This window comes from Geospiza fortis, unplaced genomic scaffold (assembly GCF_000277835.1).
Source record: "Geospiza fortis unplaced genomic scaffold, GeoFor_1.0 scaffold58, whole genome shotgun sequence".
NCBI classification, from domain to species: domain Eukaryota; kingdom Metazoa; phylum Chordata; class Aves; order Passeriformes; family Thraupidae; genus Geospiza; species Geospiza fortis.
In genome coordinates this window covers 312,098-332,200 of record NW_005054359.1, presented here as the reverse complement: position 1 = coordinate 332,200, position 20,103 = coordinate 312,098, and the positions used below count along the sequence as shown (strand labels likewise).

The 20,103-nt window shown below is 45.6% G+C and overlaps 1 protein-coding gene across 3 annotated transcripts in view; it reads left to right on the top strand.

Moving 5' to 3' along the window:
- The window catches only part of ZCCHC2 (zinc finger CCHC-type containing 2), a 43,328-nt gene extending 36,378 nt beyond the window's left edge, over nt 1-6,950 (top strand). For all 3 annotated transcript variants that reach the window (XM_031059285.1, XM_005423848.2, XM_031059284.1), the window contains 3 exons: nt 1,637-1,765; nt 2,471-3,973; nt 4,962-6,950. In XM_031059285.1, the coding sequence (XP_030915145.1) occupies nt 1,637-1,765; nt 2,471-3,973; nt 4,962-5,029 (1,700 nt within the window). In that variant the 3' untranslated portion in view covers nt 5,030-6,950. The remainder of the gene's footprint in view (nt 1-1,636; nt 1,766-2,470; nt 3,974-4,961) is intronic.
- The last annotated feature ends 13,153 nt before the right edge of the window (nt 6,951-20,103 follow it).

The following is a 20,103-nucleotide window of genomic DNA, read 5'->3' as shown; positions in this document are numbered from 1 at the left end:
GGGATTGGTCTCTTCTCCCAGAGAAACAGCAACAGGACAAGAGGACACAGACTTAAGCTGCGCCAGGGGTAGTTTAGGCTAGACATTAGAAAAAAATTAATCACAGAAAGAATGTCAGGTCATTGGAATGGGCTGCCTAGGGAAATGGTGGAGTCACCATCCCTGGAGGTGTTTTGAAAAAGACTGGGATATGTGGCACTGGGTACCATGGTTTAGGTGGTGTTAGGTATAGGTTGCACTTGATGATCAGAAGTCTTTTCCAACCTAGTTGATTGTCTGATTCTGCAAAGTTAGTAGGGAATGCTTTTCCCTAGGAGTTCTGTTTGCTTACTACCCACCACTCTACAGATGTGAAACTGCCTCCTGTGAAACTATTGGCTGGTTCAGAAAGAAGCTGTAACCCACAGAGGCTGGAAGCCATTAAATCCTGCTCAGAGACAAGCTTTCAACCCACGTATGAACATCAGAACATCTTTTGAAATACTTATTGGAGACATAGTCAATGGGGAAAAATAACAGTCTGAATCTCTGCCTAGGTTCATATATCCAGACTTGGTTTGAAATGCCCTATTTTGAGTCTGTAATTCTTAACTGCATCATGTTTGCTTTCATTTTTTCTCCCTATTCTGAGCTTGTCTGAAGCATTAGTTAATTACAATAGTAATTTTTAAGACTGGATACTTTGTGATTAGCACTTTACACTCTGGCTGCTAGTGATCCCAGGGTCACACTGAGGCTCCAGTTTATATTAGATGTTCAAAGTACTTGTTAAAATAATTTGAGCAATTATGGGTTTAATCCAGGAAATTATTTCAAGAATTGAAGCATTAAGGCAACTTTTTGGTGAGCCATCCCAACCTGTTAAACTTCCAGTAGCAATAAAAAATGGGGTAAAATTATTTTATTTGTAAATTATTATAATAATTAGTGTTCTAATTTTTGTCCTGAGGTTTTGCTAACCAAGGTTTTGTGGGCTGGGATTTCCAGCTTGTGTCTGTCATAGATTCTGAGAGAGGGTGCATTTGTCATTCTTCTTCCCCTCTGAGGCTGTACTTGAAAGCCAAACCATAGTAGCTACCCACCCTGAAAGTTGGTTTCCAGCAAAAGAGTGTCCTGTGATCCATTCAGAATTTAGAGAACGGTTAACCACTTTTTCAGTTCACCTCTTTTTCTTTAAACAGGATTTGTTGATAGAGTTTGGTTAAAGCCTGTTCTAGAAGAGTGACTTGTGAAGTGGTGCATTGTTTTGCCATGTCCTGCTGAGTTAGCTTCCTGCCTGTGCTGGTGTCACTGAGGAGGGCTGCAGCTCTGCCAGTGGAAATGCTGGATCGCTGCTGTTGTACTGCAGTCCAGTATAAACATCACAGGAATCATTCAGGATCATCATTCTTTTCACTGCTTTGCATAAATACCAATTTTCAGTATCACCTTCTTAACACCAAGGATTCACTCATCACAAATTTAGGGAAGAGACCAGTCCTGAGCGCAGGGAATGGAAGTGATAGGAATACAGGGCACAGATGCAATTAAGTAGAAACAGGCAAAAATCTTGACTAGTGGGAAATGTGAGAAAACCAAAATAACCTCACTTCCATACACTGAGATCAAAAATAAAACTGACTACTTTTATTTGTAGATCTGAATTTGGATGCTGGATCTGGTCATGATACGTGTGGAGAAACATCATCTGAAAGTTACAGCTCTCCTTCTAGTCCACGACATGATGGGCAGGAAAGCTTTGATAGTGAAGAAGAAAAAGACAGAGGTTGTATTTATGGAGAGTGTGCATGAATGCCTTTATTCCTAGACTAATCTCTTTATTGCGTTTATTTTAGTTCGTTTTTCAGTACCTTTCGTTAATTAGGTACTTTGTTTTCTGAGCTAGTCACCGAATACATTTTTCTTTGTGGGTTTCATGACTTGGTGTTTTGAGGGCTTCTAGCACTGTTTAAATACCACTGAGTTTTAGGTTACTGAATATATGTCATAATTTTTTGGCCTCCGTGATATAACTCTCTTGAGAAATTTCCACAGTACAATAATGTGGAAAACTTTGGCCTGAAAGGGGCTGGGTTTATATGAAATTATGTGTGTCATGTCTGGGAGCTCCATCTTTTTGTACTGACAATTTGCCACTCCTTCCAAATTTAAATAACCTCTGTTAATATCTTTCTAGACTGATGCAAATTCCTCATTCACTCTGTGTCCTACTCTTTGCGTTTGTGGATATGCAGGAGTCAAAGACACAGTAGCTAGCTGGTCAGGGAGATAGAGGCAAGTCATGAAGATGGACCTAGCTTTATTTGGATGAATGAAAAGAATCTCGAAGTTGTCACAGTTTGGGAAGACATAACTATCATTCATGTCATCAAACTCAATAGGTTTTATATGGGTAAATGGATCCAGGGCATGATTCTCTGTTGCTTGAGGTTCATTCTGCGAGGACTGACAAATGCTTTTGTCCTCGCAGATACAGACAGCAATTCTGAGGACTCTGGGAATCAAAATACAACCAGGTTTACAGGCTACAGTGCTGTCAGTTCATCAAATATGAACAAATCATCTGCTCAGATCTCTGCAGTGAATAATGAAAATGGGAGCCTTTCAGAAGATCCTTTGAATGCAAAGTTTCAGCATATTTCCTTCATGCCTGCCTTACACTGTGTGATGCACAGCGCTGCCCAAAAGCCTGAAGCAGTTGTCCCACCACCCATATCTGCAGATGGTAAAACCATGGGAATGCTGGTTACCACACCTGTCGCTGTCTCACCGGTGAGAGAGGCTGCGAACTCCCCTCCTGCGGGAATGGGCCCAGTGACCTCTGGTGAATCTGAGAAACGCCTTGAGCTCATGGCTTCCCCTTTGCCAGTCCCATCCTCTTTCCTTCCACATTCTGTCCAGCCTGGTAGCCCTGCTTTGCATTTGGCAATACATAGGTTGAAAATCCCCTCTCCACAGGGATCATCAGAAAGTTGCACAGTTAATGGACCACAGCAGCCGACAGGAAACTTAAGTATCGGATCACCAAATACTGCCTTTATCCCAGTCCACAATCCAGGTAGTTTCCCAGGATCCCCAGTTCCTACTACAGATCCCATCACAAAACCTGCATCCCAGGTGGTAGGACTGAATCAAATGGTGCCTCACATTGAGGGAAACCCAGGAGCAATCCCTCAGCCTACCAATCTCAAGGTAGTTCTTCCAGCAGCTGGTCTCTCCACAGCAGCACCGCCACCTCCACCAGCTTCGTACGCTTTGCCAGGCAGCCCTCACGGTACCAGTGTGCTGCCCAACCAGAATACAAACGTGCTGAGCACTGGAGCAACTTCCTCACCTCCTCAGTCTGCTGGCCTCGGTCAGGTCCAGTCCACTGTTCCTCCTGCAATCCCAACACACACGCCAGGCCCTGCCCCCAGCCCAAGCCCCGCTCTAACACACAGCACTGCACAGAGTGACAGCACATCCTACATAAACGCTGTTGGGAATAATAACACTAACGGGACAATGTTACCTCCGCAGCAGTTGGGATCTGGCCCTTGTGGCTCTTGTGGACGTAGGTGTAGCTGTGGGACCAATGGCAGCCTTCAGATTAATAGCTATTTTTATCATAACCCACTTCCTGGACAAGTCTACAGAGTTCCATCTTTCTTCACTCTGCCATCACTTTGCAATGGCAGCTACCTCAATCAAGCACATCAAAGCAATGGAACACAACTTCCATTCTTCCTGCCTCAGTCTCCGTATGCAAACGGGCTTATGCATGACCCAGTGATGGGAAGCCAAGCCAACTATGGTATGCAGCAGATGGCAGGATTTGGGAGGTTCTATCCTGTATATCCAGCACCTAACGTAGTTGCCAACACGAATGGGTCAGGACCCAAGAAGAATGGGAACGTTTCATGTTACAATTGTGGTGTAAGTGGACACTATGCGCAGGACTGTAAGCAGTCATCCATGGAGGCCAGTCAACAAGGTAATCATGATAACTCCCAGAGGACTTGCTTTTGAGTTTGGTAGTTTCTCTTTACCTTTCTGAATGTGTTGTTTCTGGTCTTGCAGAAAGATGTGCGTGCGTGTGTATGTTTCGTGTAAATGGTTGTGCACTAGTGACCTGCTCTAAAACTGCAAAATATCCTATCTCTGCCTGAAAATCATGTAGAACAGTGCGAGGGAACGGGGCTCACAGCGTGAAGTTAAAAATGGGTTCAGAGCTGGAAAGTAAAATGATACCAGTCCTAAATTGTCATTCTTTTTTCACTGGTTTGGTTTTGGCATTATGTTGAGACTTGCATGTTGTTTCAATTTTCCCATTCCCATTCAGTGGGGTGCTTTTTGAGCGAATTCATTGGCAAAAAGAAATCAGTTGTTGCTTATGATATGACCTTGGATTCCTTAAACTTCTGAGAATTAAATGAAAAAAAAAATAGACTGGCCATTTGATATTTAGCATTTTCTAGGGCTTACCTTTGCACAATCAGCCATCCTTCTGTGCCCCGTCATGCAATACATTTAACTTTTCAGACAAGTTGCAGCAAAAAGACAGAAACGGATTGGAGCTAAATATAAGAGGAATAGCTCCCATTTCTCTCTCCATCCAGAAGAATGGGGAAAATGCAGGGTTTGCATCGAACACAATCTATTTTTGATTCCTGCCCTTGTTCCCATTCTGACTTTAGTAGTTTGATTGGACCGGAACAGGAAAGATGAACCTTGATGGGGACTATCTTTTCATTTTTTCCAATAGAGCTCAAGTACTATATCTACACTCTATATCTTTTTTTTAAACTTACAGTTCTAGCAAGAGGATGAAAGAAAATAGGATTAAGTCTGAGGACCTACTTTAAAAGGACTGGAGGATGATAGTGCCTTTTGAAGAGCATGTCCATTTTGATACCTTGTAGTGGTTTTGTAATCCATTTTAATTGTGAGCAGTGACTTAGTAGTTCTCTTTCCTGTTTTAGGCACTTACAGACTGAGATACGCACCTCCCCCTCCCCCTTCCAATGATACCTTGGATTCTGCAGACTGAAACAAGTAAACATTGCCTACTTAAAGTGAAGCTTGGGAAATCTGGGGGAAGGTGTGTGTGGGAGGGGGAGGTTGGTCTTGTGTTTTGGGACATTCCCGGTTTTATATTCTTTTGGAATTTTTCATTGCTTTTGCACCTCTGTTCCATACAAAAGAAGAAGGCTGAGTCCCTGGTCTCCTCCTGGTTCTACAAGAGGCTTGCGTAATGCATGTAATTCACACACACAGCCAAACAATCAGACAGAGCATTCGAACCATGCTTTTGCACTGAAGACTTGAGACATGTGCAATGTTTACTGCAGTTTTAAAAAAAATTCCTCTGACCTCTGACATCACTGGTGGAGCAGTCACATGGTGAAAGAAGAAACTTGGTCATGTTCCCCACCACAATCTTCTTCCCTCCCTCCCTGTTCTCCTTATGCTGCTGTTTTCTTTACTTTCCCTGGTTGTCCACGTGGATTCGTTGGACTTGCATGAGTGTCTAGCAGTTCATACAGACCCTGCCCGTACTCTAAATTTAATACTCATGAATTGAGGGGAGATGTTCAAACAACCTATTAGCAGAGTCCAAAGGAAAACACGACAGTGTATGTGTACTATACCTGATAATAATACAGATACGCAGCTCTCGAGGGGCCCAAACAAATGAAAATACATAGAGCAGGAAGGGGCTGAAACTGTGTGGACTGGAACAGATTTAGAACAATGAACGAGCTTAAATTGACAGATTTTTCTTCCCTTGTAGCTTTTTAGCCTGTATGTTCAGCAACAAAGGTGAAAAAATGGTATGAATGTTGTACTCAGTGTGTTTGCATTTGTAATGAAAGTTGACAGCATTTTTTCCTTTTTTAAAGCTATTCTACATCGTGTCAACACAGAATGAACATTACTTGATTGAATATTTTTTTCCTAAACTATTACAGTGTTGCATTGTACTTAGAATGTAAATGTTTTATTTCAAACTGAACAAAAGCTATGGTTTTCTACAAAATAGTCAGGTATTAGTATTAGAACCTGTCTACCAAATAGGAAAGTCACTATTTTATAACAATTTACCACTATGCGTAATTACGGTATAATGTGAAAGACTGAAATGAGTGTTAAGATGGTATTAAACATGTCAGTATCATGAGTAAGTAAGTTTAATGCTGCTGTATTTTTTATTTTATTTTTAAAAGCCAATATATGAACTAAATTGCTTCCAGGTAATATTTGATTTCCTAAAGTGCACTGAGGTTATCTGGAAGACGAGTGTGTTTTTTGACTGCTGCATTCAACACCGATGAACAACTACCACTGTATATCCATAAGGTTTGGCATTCCTCACAGTTCATGGCAGAAATGTTTTTTTCTTAAAATCAGACCCAGTGTCCGGTAGAGGGATGAAATAAAAATCAGTCTTTGGTTCAGCTGTCTAATAAATTGCTAAACAAACAAAAAACTTGAAGAAAAAAAAAAAGCTTGATTACTACATTTCTTCATAGATAGCATTTATATTTATAGCACCAGTGTACATTTTGAAACTTTTTTCTTGGAGGGGGGGGGACGGGGAGGGAGGTAGATGAAAGCTTTAATTTAAAAAAAAAGTTTAAGTAGTAAATGAAAATTATTTTGATTAAAATTTTTATTTGATCTGGGTATTTTTGGACCACTTGAAATGACTGAACTGCGTTTGAGTTGAAGTGAGGGTGTTAAACCACCAATGGACTTGTATTGTGAATTACCTGCCAGTTGTACTTTATGGAACTTATTTTATGATTTAAAATACTGTACTGTAAATAGGAGGTATGTTACCTTCTCTTTATTTGTATGTTTACCATATACTTTGATATTTGAAATGTACTGGAAAGGTCACTTATATTTCTAGAAGAGATTGGATTTTATGCAACCTTTTTCCTTGAATTAACAGCAATAAAAAAAAAGAAAAAAGTACCTGTGTGCATGTACTGTCCTTTATCACTGAGAACGATGAATCACTGCTGCCAGCTGAAGGGATGGAATGATGGAGGATTTTGGCAAGCTACCATTTTGGGTGGAATTTGTCACTTTTGAGACAAAGCCAAGAGTATTTGACTTAAACTGAAGTCAGTCTTATGTCCGAAGTCAAGATATTATATCTTGATTTAAACTTCTTTAAGATATAGGAGATCTCGTATAGGTAGAAATAGGTTGCCCTTGTGTGATAGGCCCAGGACTTGGACCTTTCAGAACGGGTAGCCTATCCTAACTTGATGGCTCCTGGATTTGGGCTAAAATCCAGGTTAAACGTGCTTTTTTTTGTTTTGTTTTGTTTTACTGCCTGCAAATAAAGTGTGTCCTAGTCCTGTAGTGACCAGAAAGTGAGATCTTCTATTTCTGAAATAAAAGGAAGGGCAAGAGGAGTTGCTGGGAGTAGGAAAGAAGCTTAGAAAAACTTGCCTGATTGCAGGGCAGTTGAAGGGTCTGCTAGGAATGTGGTGTCTGGATGTGCTCAGGTTGTTCTTAGGAAGAGTACTGAGGACTCTGATCTCACTCTGCTCTAAGGAGAACTTCTAATTCCTACTGCTTGGCTGCAGTTTATCTATGGAGCCAAGGGCCACAAACTACCTTGGATTTTTATCCCAGAGTTTTTTATCCCAGAACAACCTACTTCTGGAGAAACCAGTTCAGGTGATGAGGAGGCTGAAAGTTGCCCATGAACCCAACCTTTCTGGCAATTCCCATAATTGTGGTGGAGTATTGAACCCAGGAGTCACACAGACACCATCACACAGTTTCCATTACTGCAAGTGGCCCATGTCCCTTCCCTGGACTCCGGGGAGTGCAAATACCTGTCCAAGGAGTTTGTAAATGGTGGTACTACTCTGAAAAATGCCATCTGCTACTTAGAGTGCCATCTTGAGTTGCTGGTACACTCATTTGCCTCTGTGCTGCAAGCAGGCCTGCCTTTGACAGATCCGGGCTGGACTCAATTCAGAAGTGTGAAAATACATTCCCTGTGGCACAGCAAACAGCAGCAATGCCTCATACTTGATTTGCTGGAGAGCTGACAGCACTGGTACCTGGCTGTCCTCTCTTCTCTGGCTGCACCACTGCTGTCTGTGCAATCAGGTTTCACTCCAGCTGCAGCTCCAGAGATTCTCCCTTCCACGGAGTGGCTTGGAAGCTGCTGAATGCCTGAAAGATAAATGAGAAAATCCCACTAACTGGTTGTCCTGAGCAGTTATCCAGGCTGTCCAGGAGTCACTCCTGAGTACTGTGCTGCTCCTGGTTTGCAGTGCTGCTCTGGATTGGTTCCTAAAGCTGGAAGAAAAAATGAATAATGAGGCAGGCCTGGGGAGGATGGGAAGGAAGGAGCACAAGGGAGTGTGATGATGCTGTTTGCTGTGGCAGAACAGATGGCCTCGTTTTCCCAGCTGAGTGACCTTTGGATGTCAGGGATAGCCTAGTGCCTGGGTCTTGGCTTAGCTGGTACTACTGGAGAGGTGAAGGAACAGAGCGTCTCTATGTTCTGCCAAGACAGAGGGGGAAGTAAAAAGGTGGGGAAAGGCACATTGGAAACTGCAGAACTTGACCAGTGCCAAGCTACTTCAGTTTTAGAGAGATGGAGGTACTATTGTAGTTTGTTTCAGCTTTGCTCATGATGTGAGCCTCTGGAGGTGTGCTGGCCTGGGCCTCCTGAGGCTGCTCTCCTGAAATAAGATTGCCTAAATTCTGCACACAGGAAAAACAGAGCTTCCTGCTCAGGGCTGGTGACTGCAGCTGCTGGAATTAGGCACAATATCTCTAATGGCCACGTGGACTGCCCTTGTGCTTGGGGGAAAGAAGAGGGGTCCCAAAGGCACAGTCATATGTTTATACTACAGCTCAAGTGCTGTCTCAGTTTTGTGGAACCAGCCTATAGTCCTGTGCTCCTCACATGAAGGGAGGAAGGAAAAGCACATCCCAGAGCATTATGCTGGGGGAGCACTTTGCCTCTCTGCCCATGGCCACATTCCTCAATCACTGATCCGAGTAGAGAAGCGGGGTTCTCATTTTGGACAGCTTTTGAGCTGATAGCAGCAGACAGAGCCAAATTAAACTGTGCATGTGGTAGATTGGAGATCAGAATGTATGAACATGTGTATTTGGTCCAGCTGAAAGGCCACCTATGCCTGCAGCCTTTCACCAGCACTGATCAGTAGCAGATATTTCAGAAGAAAGTACTTCTAATACAAAGAAGAGAAAGACTAGTGGTAATTATTGCAAACGTTGCCTAGCAAAATAACGTGGGTCAGGTTCATCCTCACGATAGGTGGCAGCATAACTCCACCAGTGGAACGTATGGGAACTTCTGAGGTACCACTGAAGATCACAGAAATCACAGAATTTTCTGCATTGGAAGGGCCCCACAAGGATCGAGTCCAGCTCTTAAGTAATCAAACTCACAACCTTGGTATTATTGGCACCATGTTTTAGCAACTGAGGTAATCTCAGATGCTTCAGTTTAACTTGGTTTCAGCATCTTCATGCCATCTAAGTAAGCTTTGACTTGTGATTCTGTAATGCTCATTTCTGCTGAGTTTTCTCATGTATTTTCTCACATGATGAACATACTACTTGTTACCTCTCAAAAAAGTATTTTCTCACATGATGAACATACTACTTGTTACCTCTCAAAAAAATAAGAATGGTAACTGTGTGGCCAGCAGATTGAGGGAGGTGATTCTTCTCCTGTACTCCTCTGTGGTAAGATCCCAGCTGGAGTAGTGTCCAGCTCTGGGGCAGCTCCCTAACTTAAAAAGGATATGGACCTTGAGTCCAGAGAAGGGCCATGAAAGATGATTAGAGGGCTGGAGCACCTCTCCTGTGAGGAAAAGCTGGAAAAGCTGAGTGTGTTCAGCCTGGAGAAAAGAAGGCTCTGGGGAGACCTTATTGTGGCCTCTGATACTTCAAGGGTGTCTACCAGGAAGGTGGTTTTACACTAACAGGAGGATGGTTTAGATTAGATACTAGGAAGAAATTCTTCACTCTGTGGGTGGTAAAACACTGACATGGGATGCCCAGAGAGGATGTAGGTGCCCCATCCCGGGAAAAATTCAGAGTCATGTTGGGTAGGGCTCTGAGCAACCTGATCTAGAGGAAGGTGTCCCTACTCATTGCAGGGAGGCTGGAATAGATGACCTTGAAAGGTCCCTGCCAACCCAAACCAGAGCTAGAATAGCCCAGGTGTCATAAGGAATATTGAAGACCCAGAGAATTGCAGCTGGATGTGGAAGCTGTGTCTTAAGAACTATTGAGGATTAAAATGGTGCTAGAAACTTGCATTCATACAATGAGAATTGCTTTCTGAGCACTCTGAAGCTTTTTTCTTTTTTTTTTTTTTTTCTGGGAGTAATTCCTGAGGCAGTCTGGTTATCTTTGAGGGTAATGTCTTACCTCTCTCTGCTTAGCCTGAAGGTCCACAGATCAGACATTATCTGGAGTATCTCATGGTCGGGAACATTTTGCCCTAGAGACAGAACATAATAAAACTATTATTTTTAATATTGATATGTGTTCCCTGACTGGTGTACAGGGTCACTGTTACATGAATGAGTCAATAGCACAAGGTACAAAGGCAGAGGCTGAAAAATGTGCTGAACTTGGAAAAGGAAAGCTGTATCTTAACCACTTGTGCATTTATCTTAGAACTTTCCTCTAATCTAAAATGTCCATTTTTTACTGACTTTTAAAGTATGCTTTTTTCCTGAGGCAGAGGATGTTGAAGATGGATACAAGATAAGAATTAACTCCTACCAATGCTCATTGGTGTGCCTATGGAAAGATGGGGATTGTTGTATTAAAAACTTACTTGTCACTTAGCTTTGGTGTTAAAATACTGGTTAGAAACTTTAAAAAAAAAAACTATGGGATGCATAATAAAATATAATTTATATAATCAAACATTACATTAAAATAGTCTTTTACATCATTTGTAGTTTGAAGCCATTTCAACATTTTCAGATTTCTTTCTTGTTTTTACCAAAACTAAGATTTGAAACTGATGGCATGTCTAGGCTGAGTAAATATAATGTTATAAAAGTAATTGTGTTGCTATCAGAATGCTCCTTTCCTTTCTTTAAAATGTTTTTTACAGGGTATGCACATGCCTCAAAAGAGCAGACAGCTTAGCAGTCTCAAGATTTCTGGATGAAAGCATCATGGGACTTATTTTAATTGCTCCTTTAAGACCAGATTGGCTCTGAGGTACATCTTGCCAAGGCCTCCTGGGTATTTCAAACCAGGCATGCAAATCCTGGCCTCTGTCAGTGTACAAAATAAAGATCACAGATGAAAAGAGCAGTAACATGAGGAGAGGAGAGGAGAGGAGAGCAGGGGAAAGCAACAGCAGCACCAAAAAAATAGGAACAGGCATTGGGGAGAGACAATTTCCACACATCACTTGATTTCTTACCACAGCTCAGATCAATTTCATAGCACACAACTTCAAAGAGCAACTGCATCAATTTGGTACAAAACCAGCTGAATTCTGCATGTCACCACAGTGCAGTTGGCCAGATGAGACACATGACAGAGGAGATGAGCCCTTCCAGCAATCTGCACAGGGCTGAGCTATGTGGGCATGGGACAGACTAGAACAATACATTCAAAACCTTATGATGTGTTCATAGTTGTTATGGCTACGCAGAGCTAGCTAAGACACTCTTCTGAGTGTTCTCTCTTTGATTTTTTTTTTCCATTTCTCATTTATGTGTTTGCTGGGGTTTTTTTTCATTTCACTTTTGCCCTGGTTAGCCTTCCTAAGTCTCTTTCCCATTTGTGCTAAAGCCATGCAGATGATGAAGGTGACAGAGACTGTAATGTTATGGTTCATGGCTTAAATATTGTTATGAAGGACATGGAGGGCCATTTGAAATGCTTTAATCTGTGATAGGGAAACTCCCAAATGATAATACAGTTTGCTAATTCAAAATAAAAGTAACCAGTGCAAGAGGGTAGCTATCAGAGTCTGAGCCTGTGCCAGTGCCTGCCATTGCAAAGGCAGCTAAATGGGAGCTGGGACTTTGCACTGCACACTGAAAACACATTTTTCTTCCTTGCTGAGGAAGGATATCTCATTTCTAGCATGTTCTTAGTTGGAGGAGGCAAAGAACAGGATGTTAATTCAGAGTTGGACAGGAAAGCAAATGTGCTTGGATACTCTACAACTAAAGCTTGATTCCCAAAGGCTGTCATGCCTCCAGCACCACTGGGGAGAGCAGCTGCCTGAGGTGACAAAGCTGTCACTTTGTCCAAGCCAGAGATGTCTAGCCAAGCTGCTGGAGACTAACAACAGCATTTTCCTAAATTTTGTTCTTGACTGTGGAATATGATAATGCTTTTATTGCTATCTATTGCCAGCAGGTTCCTAATGCTGGTGCCTGTGTGGGACAGCTGGTGGGAGGTGTTGTGCTTCACTGCCCAGTGCAGACCTGGCAGGAGCAGGGCACTCATGCCCTGACCAGCACTCTGCCCTCGGGCTCAGGATGCAGGGACTGCTGCCCAAAACCTGGCATGGCAGCTTGAAGAAAGAGAATGCTGATGTGCCATTTCTGAAGCTTTTTCAGGCACCTGTGTGAGCCGCGTTTTCATTTGCATCAACAGCCCCATCAGCAGACAAGAGGAGCAGGAGGTGTTGAGTTCACTTCGGCAGGGACCATCCTGTGGCTTGCAGGTTACATTTCAACCTCCATTTAGCTGGTGATCTGCCCTCACTTTCGGGCTCTTTCCAAAGCACCTGGGACACCCTCGAGCAGGGGAATGCCACCTCCTGGCCAGTGGCAGGTGACATGCAGAGCACTTCAGAACAGGCTTTGACTTGCACGTGGGTGGGGGTGAGCATCCTCCTGGCAGCTGTGATCTGGAGCCATGGGGGGAACACAGCTTCTCGCTGGTGGTCTGTGCTAAAGAAGCTTCATTTACAAACTTCAATCGTTTCTGGTTTTGGATCTATTTTAAAAGCACCTAGCCCGTGGTCTTCTTGCAAGCAAGTAGAGCCTGGGCTGGGATGCAGTAGGTCAAGCCAGCCCGACATTTCCAATGGTGTGTATAGGCAGAGTGTGGGCTCCTAGAAAGTTTAACCATTTATTTGGGCCTTTACTTTCTTAATTGCCAAAAAATGCCTTCTTGATTGATGCCTAAAAGTTTCATCTTTCAGTGCACATCTTTAACCAGTTTTAGACAGCTTCCGTATTCAAAAGACTTTAGTGCTTCAGGCTTTCTCAGTCAGAGGGAAGGCAATGGGAGCCCTCTCCCCTCCCCACTGGGTGTTGTCACTCATCCTGTATTTTTCAGCCTGTTTTTTTGTTTGGAAATGTATCTAGTTTCCTTCTGAACTCTTTAAAGCTCCGTACTTCAATGACAGACATGTGTAACACATTCCATATGCTCTCTTCCCTTTGGTCCATGAGCTCTTCCCGTCTGTCTCTGATGGAGGGACATGCCAGGCTCCTCCTGTTGCCACTTAAAAGCTGGGAAGCTCCCTTGGTTCTTTAATAAAATTAAACAAAATTAATTTTGCTTTAAATGCTCGAGCCGCACACAGCCTCGCTTTGCTCTGCTGAGGTGTTTGCATATTGTGCCGTATTGTCCCATCCATGCCAGGATATTATTTTTACAGCTGGCCGTGCCTTTGATAGAGGGAAATGTGAGAGTTGAAAGGCGGCAGAGGGAGAGAGGGAGGGAGGGAGAGAAGGAGGGAGGGATGGATGGCGGGGAGCCACCGCAGCTGCCTGTGCTGTTCCCGAGCAGGAGCTAAGCTGCACCGGCCGCTGTGCAAGCAGACCTCCAGCGGGGCGGCTGCTCCGCAAAGCAGAGGGGAGAAGGAGCCAGAGCTGATGCAGGATGCACAGCTGGGCCCTGGGGCACCGATGGGCCTTAATGGGCCCGCCCAGCCTCCGCCGGGCGCAGCGGCCCCGGTTCAGCTCAGCCCGGGGCACGGGTGCGGCCTGTGTGCCTCAGCCCGGCTCGGTGCTGGCCAGGCCCTCCCAGGGGGCTCTTAGGTTTGGGTGCTTCCCTCTCCTTCTGCTCCTGCCCAGACCCCAGGGTGGTCCTTGGGCCTGCCCCATTGCTGCTCTTGGCCTGGGGCTGTTCATGGACCCGTGTCCGTCTGGGGGGCTGTGGGAAGGCTGGGACCCTCTCCCTCATGGGGCAGCCTCACTGTCCTGCATCCCCCTGGCAAGCATCTCCTCATCTCGGGTGAGGTCCCTTCTGCGAGTTGCTGTCTTTAAACCCCTCCCAGGTAAGTCATGGTTTCCTTCTTACAGGTTCTGTCTTGGCTGTGGACTGAAAAACAGAGGGTGGCTAATAAAGATGGAGGTCACCCAGATTGCAGAGGGCCGAATACAGATGGGGAGAGGGAAGAAAAATTTCAAAGACTCGGACTAAAATGTAGCTAATAGAGTCACTCATTATTGTTTATTTAAGGCTGGTTCAGGTTCAAATTCAGTCCCAGGTACTCTGGAACTGATTTTGGTCACACAACAAATGAAGAGCCAAAGGAACCTGGTGCTGGTTGAGCAGTCTGGGGTCCTCCAGCAAAGCACACAGAGCTCTGCAGCCACACTCCCACACGAGCGTTTGTGCAGCAGTGGGGAAGCCATCGAACTGTGTGGTGATGGATTTCACTGCTCACCCGAGACCTATTAAAATAAGGCATTACATCGTGTGCCTGAGGCAGCAGGGACAAGTGAAAGAGGGCAGATTTGGCGTCAGACTGCAGTTGCCTTATCAAAGAAAGCAAAATAGATTTCTCTAATTTACAGATAGTCTCAGCTAAAAACTCACTTGCCTGTGCTTGTTAGCACTCAGTGTCTAAAATGTCACTTTTCCCTCCTTGAAAAAAGGAGCAGCAATGATCCTGTAGTGCTGCCTCACAAATGTGAATGCAAATGCACTGAGTGGTAGTTTGTTTATTTCCAGAGATGTTCTAATCCTACAGGCTCCTTGTTGCCAGTCTAGGGCTTTGCCTGCCCTTTGTTTTATCTGTGGAGAGCAGAGTGGGTCTGGCTGGGCTCTCACCAGTGGGCTGTGCAATAGCACCTGTGAGGAACAACCTGGGCTCAGCTGGGCACACTTATCCAAATGAAAAAAAGGTCATTTCCCCCTTCATCTCCACTTCCATTGTGCTGCCTCTGTTGGGTCTCATCTAATTTTTGGCCACAAGCCATATTGTGCTACCACTTTCCATGTTCTTGCTTCACTTCTCTCACAGTGAGGCAATGGGATCAGCCACAAAATCCCTGCTTCCAGGCCTGCTGCTGGGTGAGTTGGACAATACCTTCTCTTCCCTGCTTGTGCCATTTTCCTGGTTTTTTCCCTCCATTTCATCTCCTTGTGAGTCTCATATGGTGCTGTTTGTCTGCGTTGGTGTGTCCACAATGACCTTGCTCCATCCTTCTGTTTTGGGTTTCACTGGCTGTAAGTTATTTCACTTTTAATTAGTTTATGTATTTTTGTTCTGTATTGTTTATTGTGGCATCATGTTCTGTTTGGATAATGTCATGTTTCAGCTCAAAGGGCTTTAAAAGCTCAGAAAATGTAGCTGGAGACAAACTCTCTCTCCAGATTCAGTTTCTTCTGAGCATCCAGCAGATTGCCCTTGTGCTCACACCCGTGGGGAGCATCAGCTGCAGTGGGGAGCCAAGGCCTGCCTGTGCCCAGGCCATGGGGCACTGGGCAGGAGCGTTGCTGTGGTTTCTGTCCCTTGTGGAATTGAAGTGGAAACTCAGGCATAGGCAAGGTGGTCGCTTCAGTGGTCCCTGGGGCTAAGTGGGTGGTAGGAGAGTGGCTGAGCTCTAGACTGGAGTGGCATGTGGTGGAAGTACATGTGTGTGTTCTGGATCTTTCTGCTGCCCAAGGGCCAAAGCAGGGCTAAACTTGGCTGTGCTACAGCCCAGGAGAAGCACAAGGCTTGGGCATGAGCGCTGGTGGAGAGCTCACTTGGCACAACAGGTGAACCTCAGTGGCTCAGCAGTGCTCTTGTCCTGCTTCCTCTGCCTGGAAACGGCCTTCTTGTCCTCCCTGAGGTGCCTGGGGCATCTGCTTGGGCCAAAGGGCCTCTGAAGCCACCACCAGCATTAGGGGTTGATGATGTCCTTCCCTGCCAGGCTTTTCTCTTTTTTCCATTTTAAACAAAACTACAACATGTGGTTTGAAGGTAGGCTGAGGGTGCTTCTCCTTCCCTCTAAAATTTTACATCTTCATGTTGAAGTGACAGCTGAAAAGGGAACAGCAGCAAAAAGCTTCCAGATTAATGTACACAGACAAATCACAAGCCAAGCAATTTTCACTCCTTCCCCGTCTCTGCCTTCAAGGCTTTTGTTTGTGTTTCTTGATGGTTCTTGTTCCCTTCCAACTCTGTGATTCTGCATCTCCAGCAGCTCCCAATGAATGCTGGTGAGGTGGGAATATTTCTTCATCTCCTGCCCCAGCCCAGCCAGGGCTGCCAGGTCTTAGAGGTCCCACAGACTGTGCTCCAGCTGGTGGCCTGTCATTCCCACTGCTGATACAAATGTCCTCCTCAAGCAGTCAAAGCCAGAACTATGGGACATGCCCCTTTGATATTTATCATTTCAATTCTTTGATAAGCTGCTGTCTCCTCCTGTCCTACTTAATGCTCTTTTTTGGTGTAGATGGGGGCTGGATTAAAGTAGTCCAGGTACAGACATTAGCATCATTTGAAGAACCTTGGTACATCCCAGCAGGCCTTCAGCTGCCTCTCCAGGCATGTGGATATCTCCTGTATGCCTTGGAGCTTTATTTTCTCTCTCTGCATTGCTGCCACAAGTAGCTGTGGGTGGCTCTGGTGGCAGTGAGAGACCCAAGGGCTGAAGGAGACCCTTGCTGCACGCCCTTTACCAATGGACAAAATTATCAACTCTCCACTGATTGCCAATTTTATCTATTTTTATCAAATTTTCCCTCAGTTGTACTACCTGCAAATGGAATTGCATCCAAATGGAGGCACACCTGCTGGAGTCTGATAGCCAAACTTGACATCACTGCTTCTGATGGGGCTCCTCTCTGCCTCTGGTGCTGTGCACTCCTCTTCTCTTTCTAGTGCTTTTTCCTTTGCTCTAAACATGTTTCTGGAGAAAGGGTGAATGCAGCCATGTGCATCATTCCCTGTCCTGCTCAGAGGGAAAGCTGTCCTATTCTCCCAGCATCCAGCTCTTTGTGGCATGTTTGTGGCATGGGGGCTTTTTTCTTTCTCTTTCTGAGTTTACAGACCATGACTCAAGGAGGTAGCTACACTATGTAGACAGGTCTTAAGATTCAAGTTATCTGAGCAATGAAGAGTTTTCTCTATAATTACTTGGGACATAGAGATGCTTTTTTCCCCCATGGCGCTGATTGTAAATAGCAGTGCAAAGCTGAAAGTGTAAATCCTCTCATCTGCAACAGGCATTTGCTCTGGGAGAAATGTGTCCAGCTGGTGTCAGGAGCCCAGGGTTACAATCCCTGCTCCTGAATCCTGATGGCTGTGGGATGGGGCTCACAACAGAGCTTGGCTGCGCACAGCTGATCCCTCTGCCCCAAGGTGGGTGAGAGAGACTGGTGGGGGATGGCGCAGTGGGCCACAGTGATCATGAAATGGTTGACTTTGTTTCTCAGTGTAATGAGAAAACAGGAGAGCAGAGTTGCTGCCCTAGACTTGAGGAGAGCTAACTTTAAGCTACCTGGGAGCTATTTAGCAGAGAACTCTGGGAATCTTCTTCCGAGGGCCTCGGAGTTCACAAGTGCAGGTCAATTTTTAAGAATCACTTTTCAGACGCACAGGATCAGGGAATTCCACTGTACATCACCCCCGCAGAGAGTGGAGGGTGTAAGTGGGGATGGAGGGCCACCTGTGCTGAAACTTGCAGGTATTTTGCCACTATGAGCTGTTCTTGCTCATCTTGGTGAGGTTTCTGCTCAGAAACCTGTGTAAGAGATCAGGTTCCCTTGTCCCTTAAGCTTAGTCTTGCCCTCTCTCAAACCTGGATAAATAAAAGCTCCTTTAAGGGTCAAAATTTAAAAAAAGAGAAAATAGCTGTTTTGTGAGCAAAACTAATGGCTCTCTCTTACCATAAATTGGTGGTGGCTTCTGCAAAGGCTTCCAGATTCTTTTCCTAAGAGGGGCTGAGTTGTGCTTATAGGACTTAGGGGCAGCTTTGCCTTGTGCCTTGTCTGAGGTGCAGCCTTGGCTGTGCAGGCTCAGCTGGCCAGAAACAGAGAGCATAGTCCTGACTTCCTGGATGGGAAATGAGCACAACAGCAATTGGCTTTATTCCCTACTGCCTCCAGCCTGCCTTGCAGAGGGGTTTTAATGTTCTTACTCATGGCAATTGCTCCTGCAAACCCTGGATTGGTGATTTTGTGAGTGGGAGCCTCAGCATTCATTTTCTGCCCACTCAGGGTCCCTTTGCCAGCGTAACTCCCCCACTGCCAGTGCTGCTTCCTTGGCTGTGTGTGGTCCCTTTGCCGAGTCCTGACATTTTTTATTTTTGGTTAGCATCAGAATGGAGCTGCAGAATAATTGCTCTTTCACTCTGCTCTTAAATAGGCCACGCTGCTCGTCTGCATAAATGTTCTCTTCATGCATGCTGCCATTCTGCCTTGCAGGCTTCTTGGAAGGGAAAAAAAACCCAAACCACTTTATTATTCAAAAAGATGCCTTTTCTTCCTCATGAATTGCCCCTGCTCTGTAAGATACCCAGCAATTGGCCCTGAAGGATGAAAAATAAGCTGTTTTGCCAAGGTGCAATTCAGCCATAAGGCATCCCATATATCCTAGGCTGTCCTGTGAGCCCTTTCAAGCAGGGGATTGAAGCTGGGGCAAGGCCACCTCGGCAGATCCACTCAAGCACTCAACCTTAAAGCCAAAGCCAGGTTTTAGCCACTGGTGTGCAAATCCCAGGAAGAGGGGTGGATGAGCCACAGATACAAGTCAGTCTTCTCCAGGATGAAAGCTTGTGCTGTCAAGCTGTCCAAAGGGAAACATCCTGAGGCTGAAAACTGCTGGTGAGCACTGGCTCCTGCTCCAGAGGCTGGGCACGTGCCTCGGCTTGCCTCAGACCTGCAGGGAGGGATGGATGGATGGGTGGATGGATGGATGGAGGCAGAGAGTCCGGAGGGAAGGGTACAGAGGAACAAGCCAGGCTTTGCAAAGCTGGCTGCAGAGCCCCTGCCCTGTGTCCCTGCCCAGAGGCAAATGTGCCTGCCTGAAATGCGACAGGACTTGGCCAAGGAATGCACAAAGCTCTGGCTCTGCCATCAAGCACAGCACCGAGGGTTTGCCCTCCTTGCTGAAGAACTTGCCGGCAGAGATCATGCAGCTGATCTTGTCTGATAGCATTTATGCGATCCGATTGCTTATCAGAATAAAAGCCAGCTCAGCCTTCAGTGCCGGTCAGCTCTCACTGCGATGTTTTCCAGCGCACGGAGGCCGCCCTGAAGGGAAGGAGCAGAGGAAAAGCACCGCGCATCCTGCCGGGCTGAATCCCATGTCACTCTGGCAGAGCCAAGGTGGAGCTTGCTACAAAAGGAAAAGCAAAAAAAGGAGGTGTAAGTCAGACCGTGGGGGGAAATGAAGCACGTGGAAGACAGGATGCATGTGGGAGCATCTCCCGTGCCCGGAGGGGGAGCAAAGCGGGATGCGAGGAGCTGCTGGCTTGCCTGGCGTGGCTCCGCGGATTCGCAGGAAAAGAGGAGCGGCACCAGGGCGGAGCGGGCCGAGATCGCTGCCGCAGGCTGTGCTCTGCTTTGCAGCCTCGGAGGTAAGGGCAAGCCCAGGTTTTGCCTTTTAAAACGGCGAAGAGGAATGTAGGGGCTTGGGACAATCGTGAGACCCCTGTGCACGGCTGGCAACCTCTTCCATCGCCCACAGCTCGCTGTAGGTTTCTGTTTCAGACTGCCCTAGCTCTGCTAGAGCGGTAATTAGGCTGAATTTTGTCCTACTGCTCTCAATGAAAGGTTGTTCTGGAGCCTCCCTGCTCTGACAATTTAGAAACCAGCCAAGAAGAAGGGAGCAGCCACATGGGATCAGCTGGAGGATCTTTCTGAGTGTCATCTGCCCCGCAGTAGTCAGTAGGA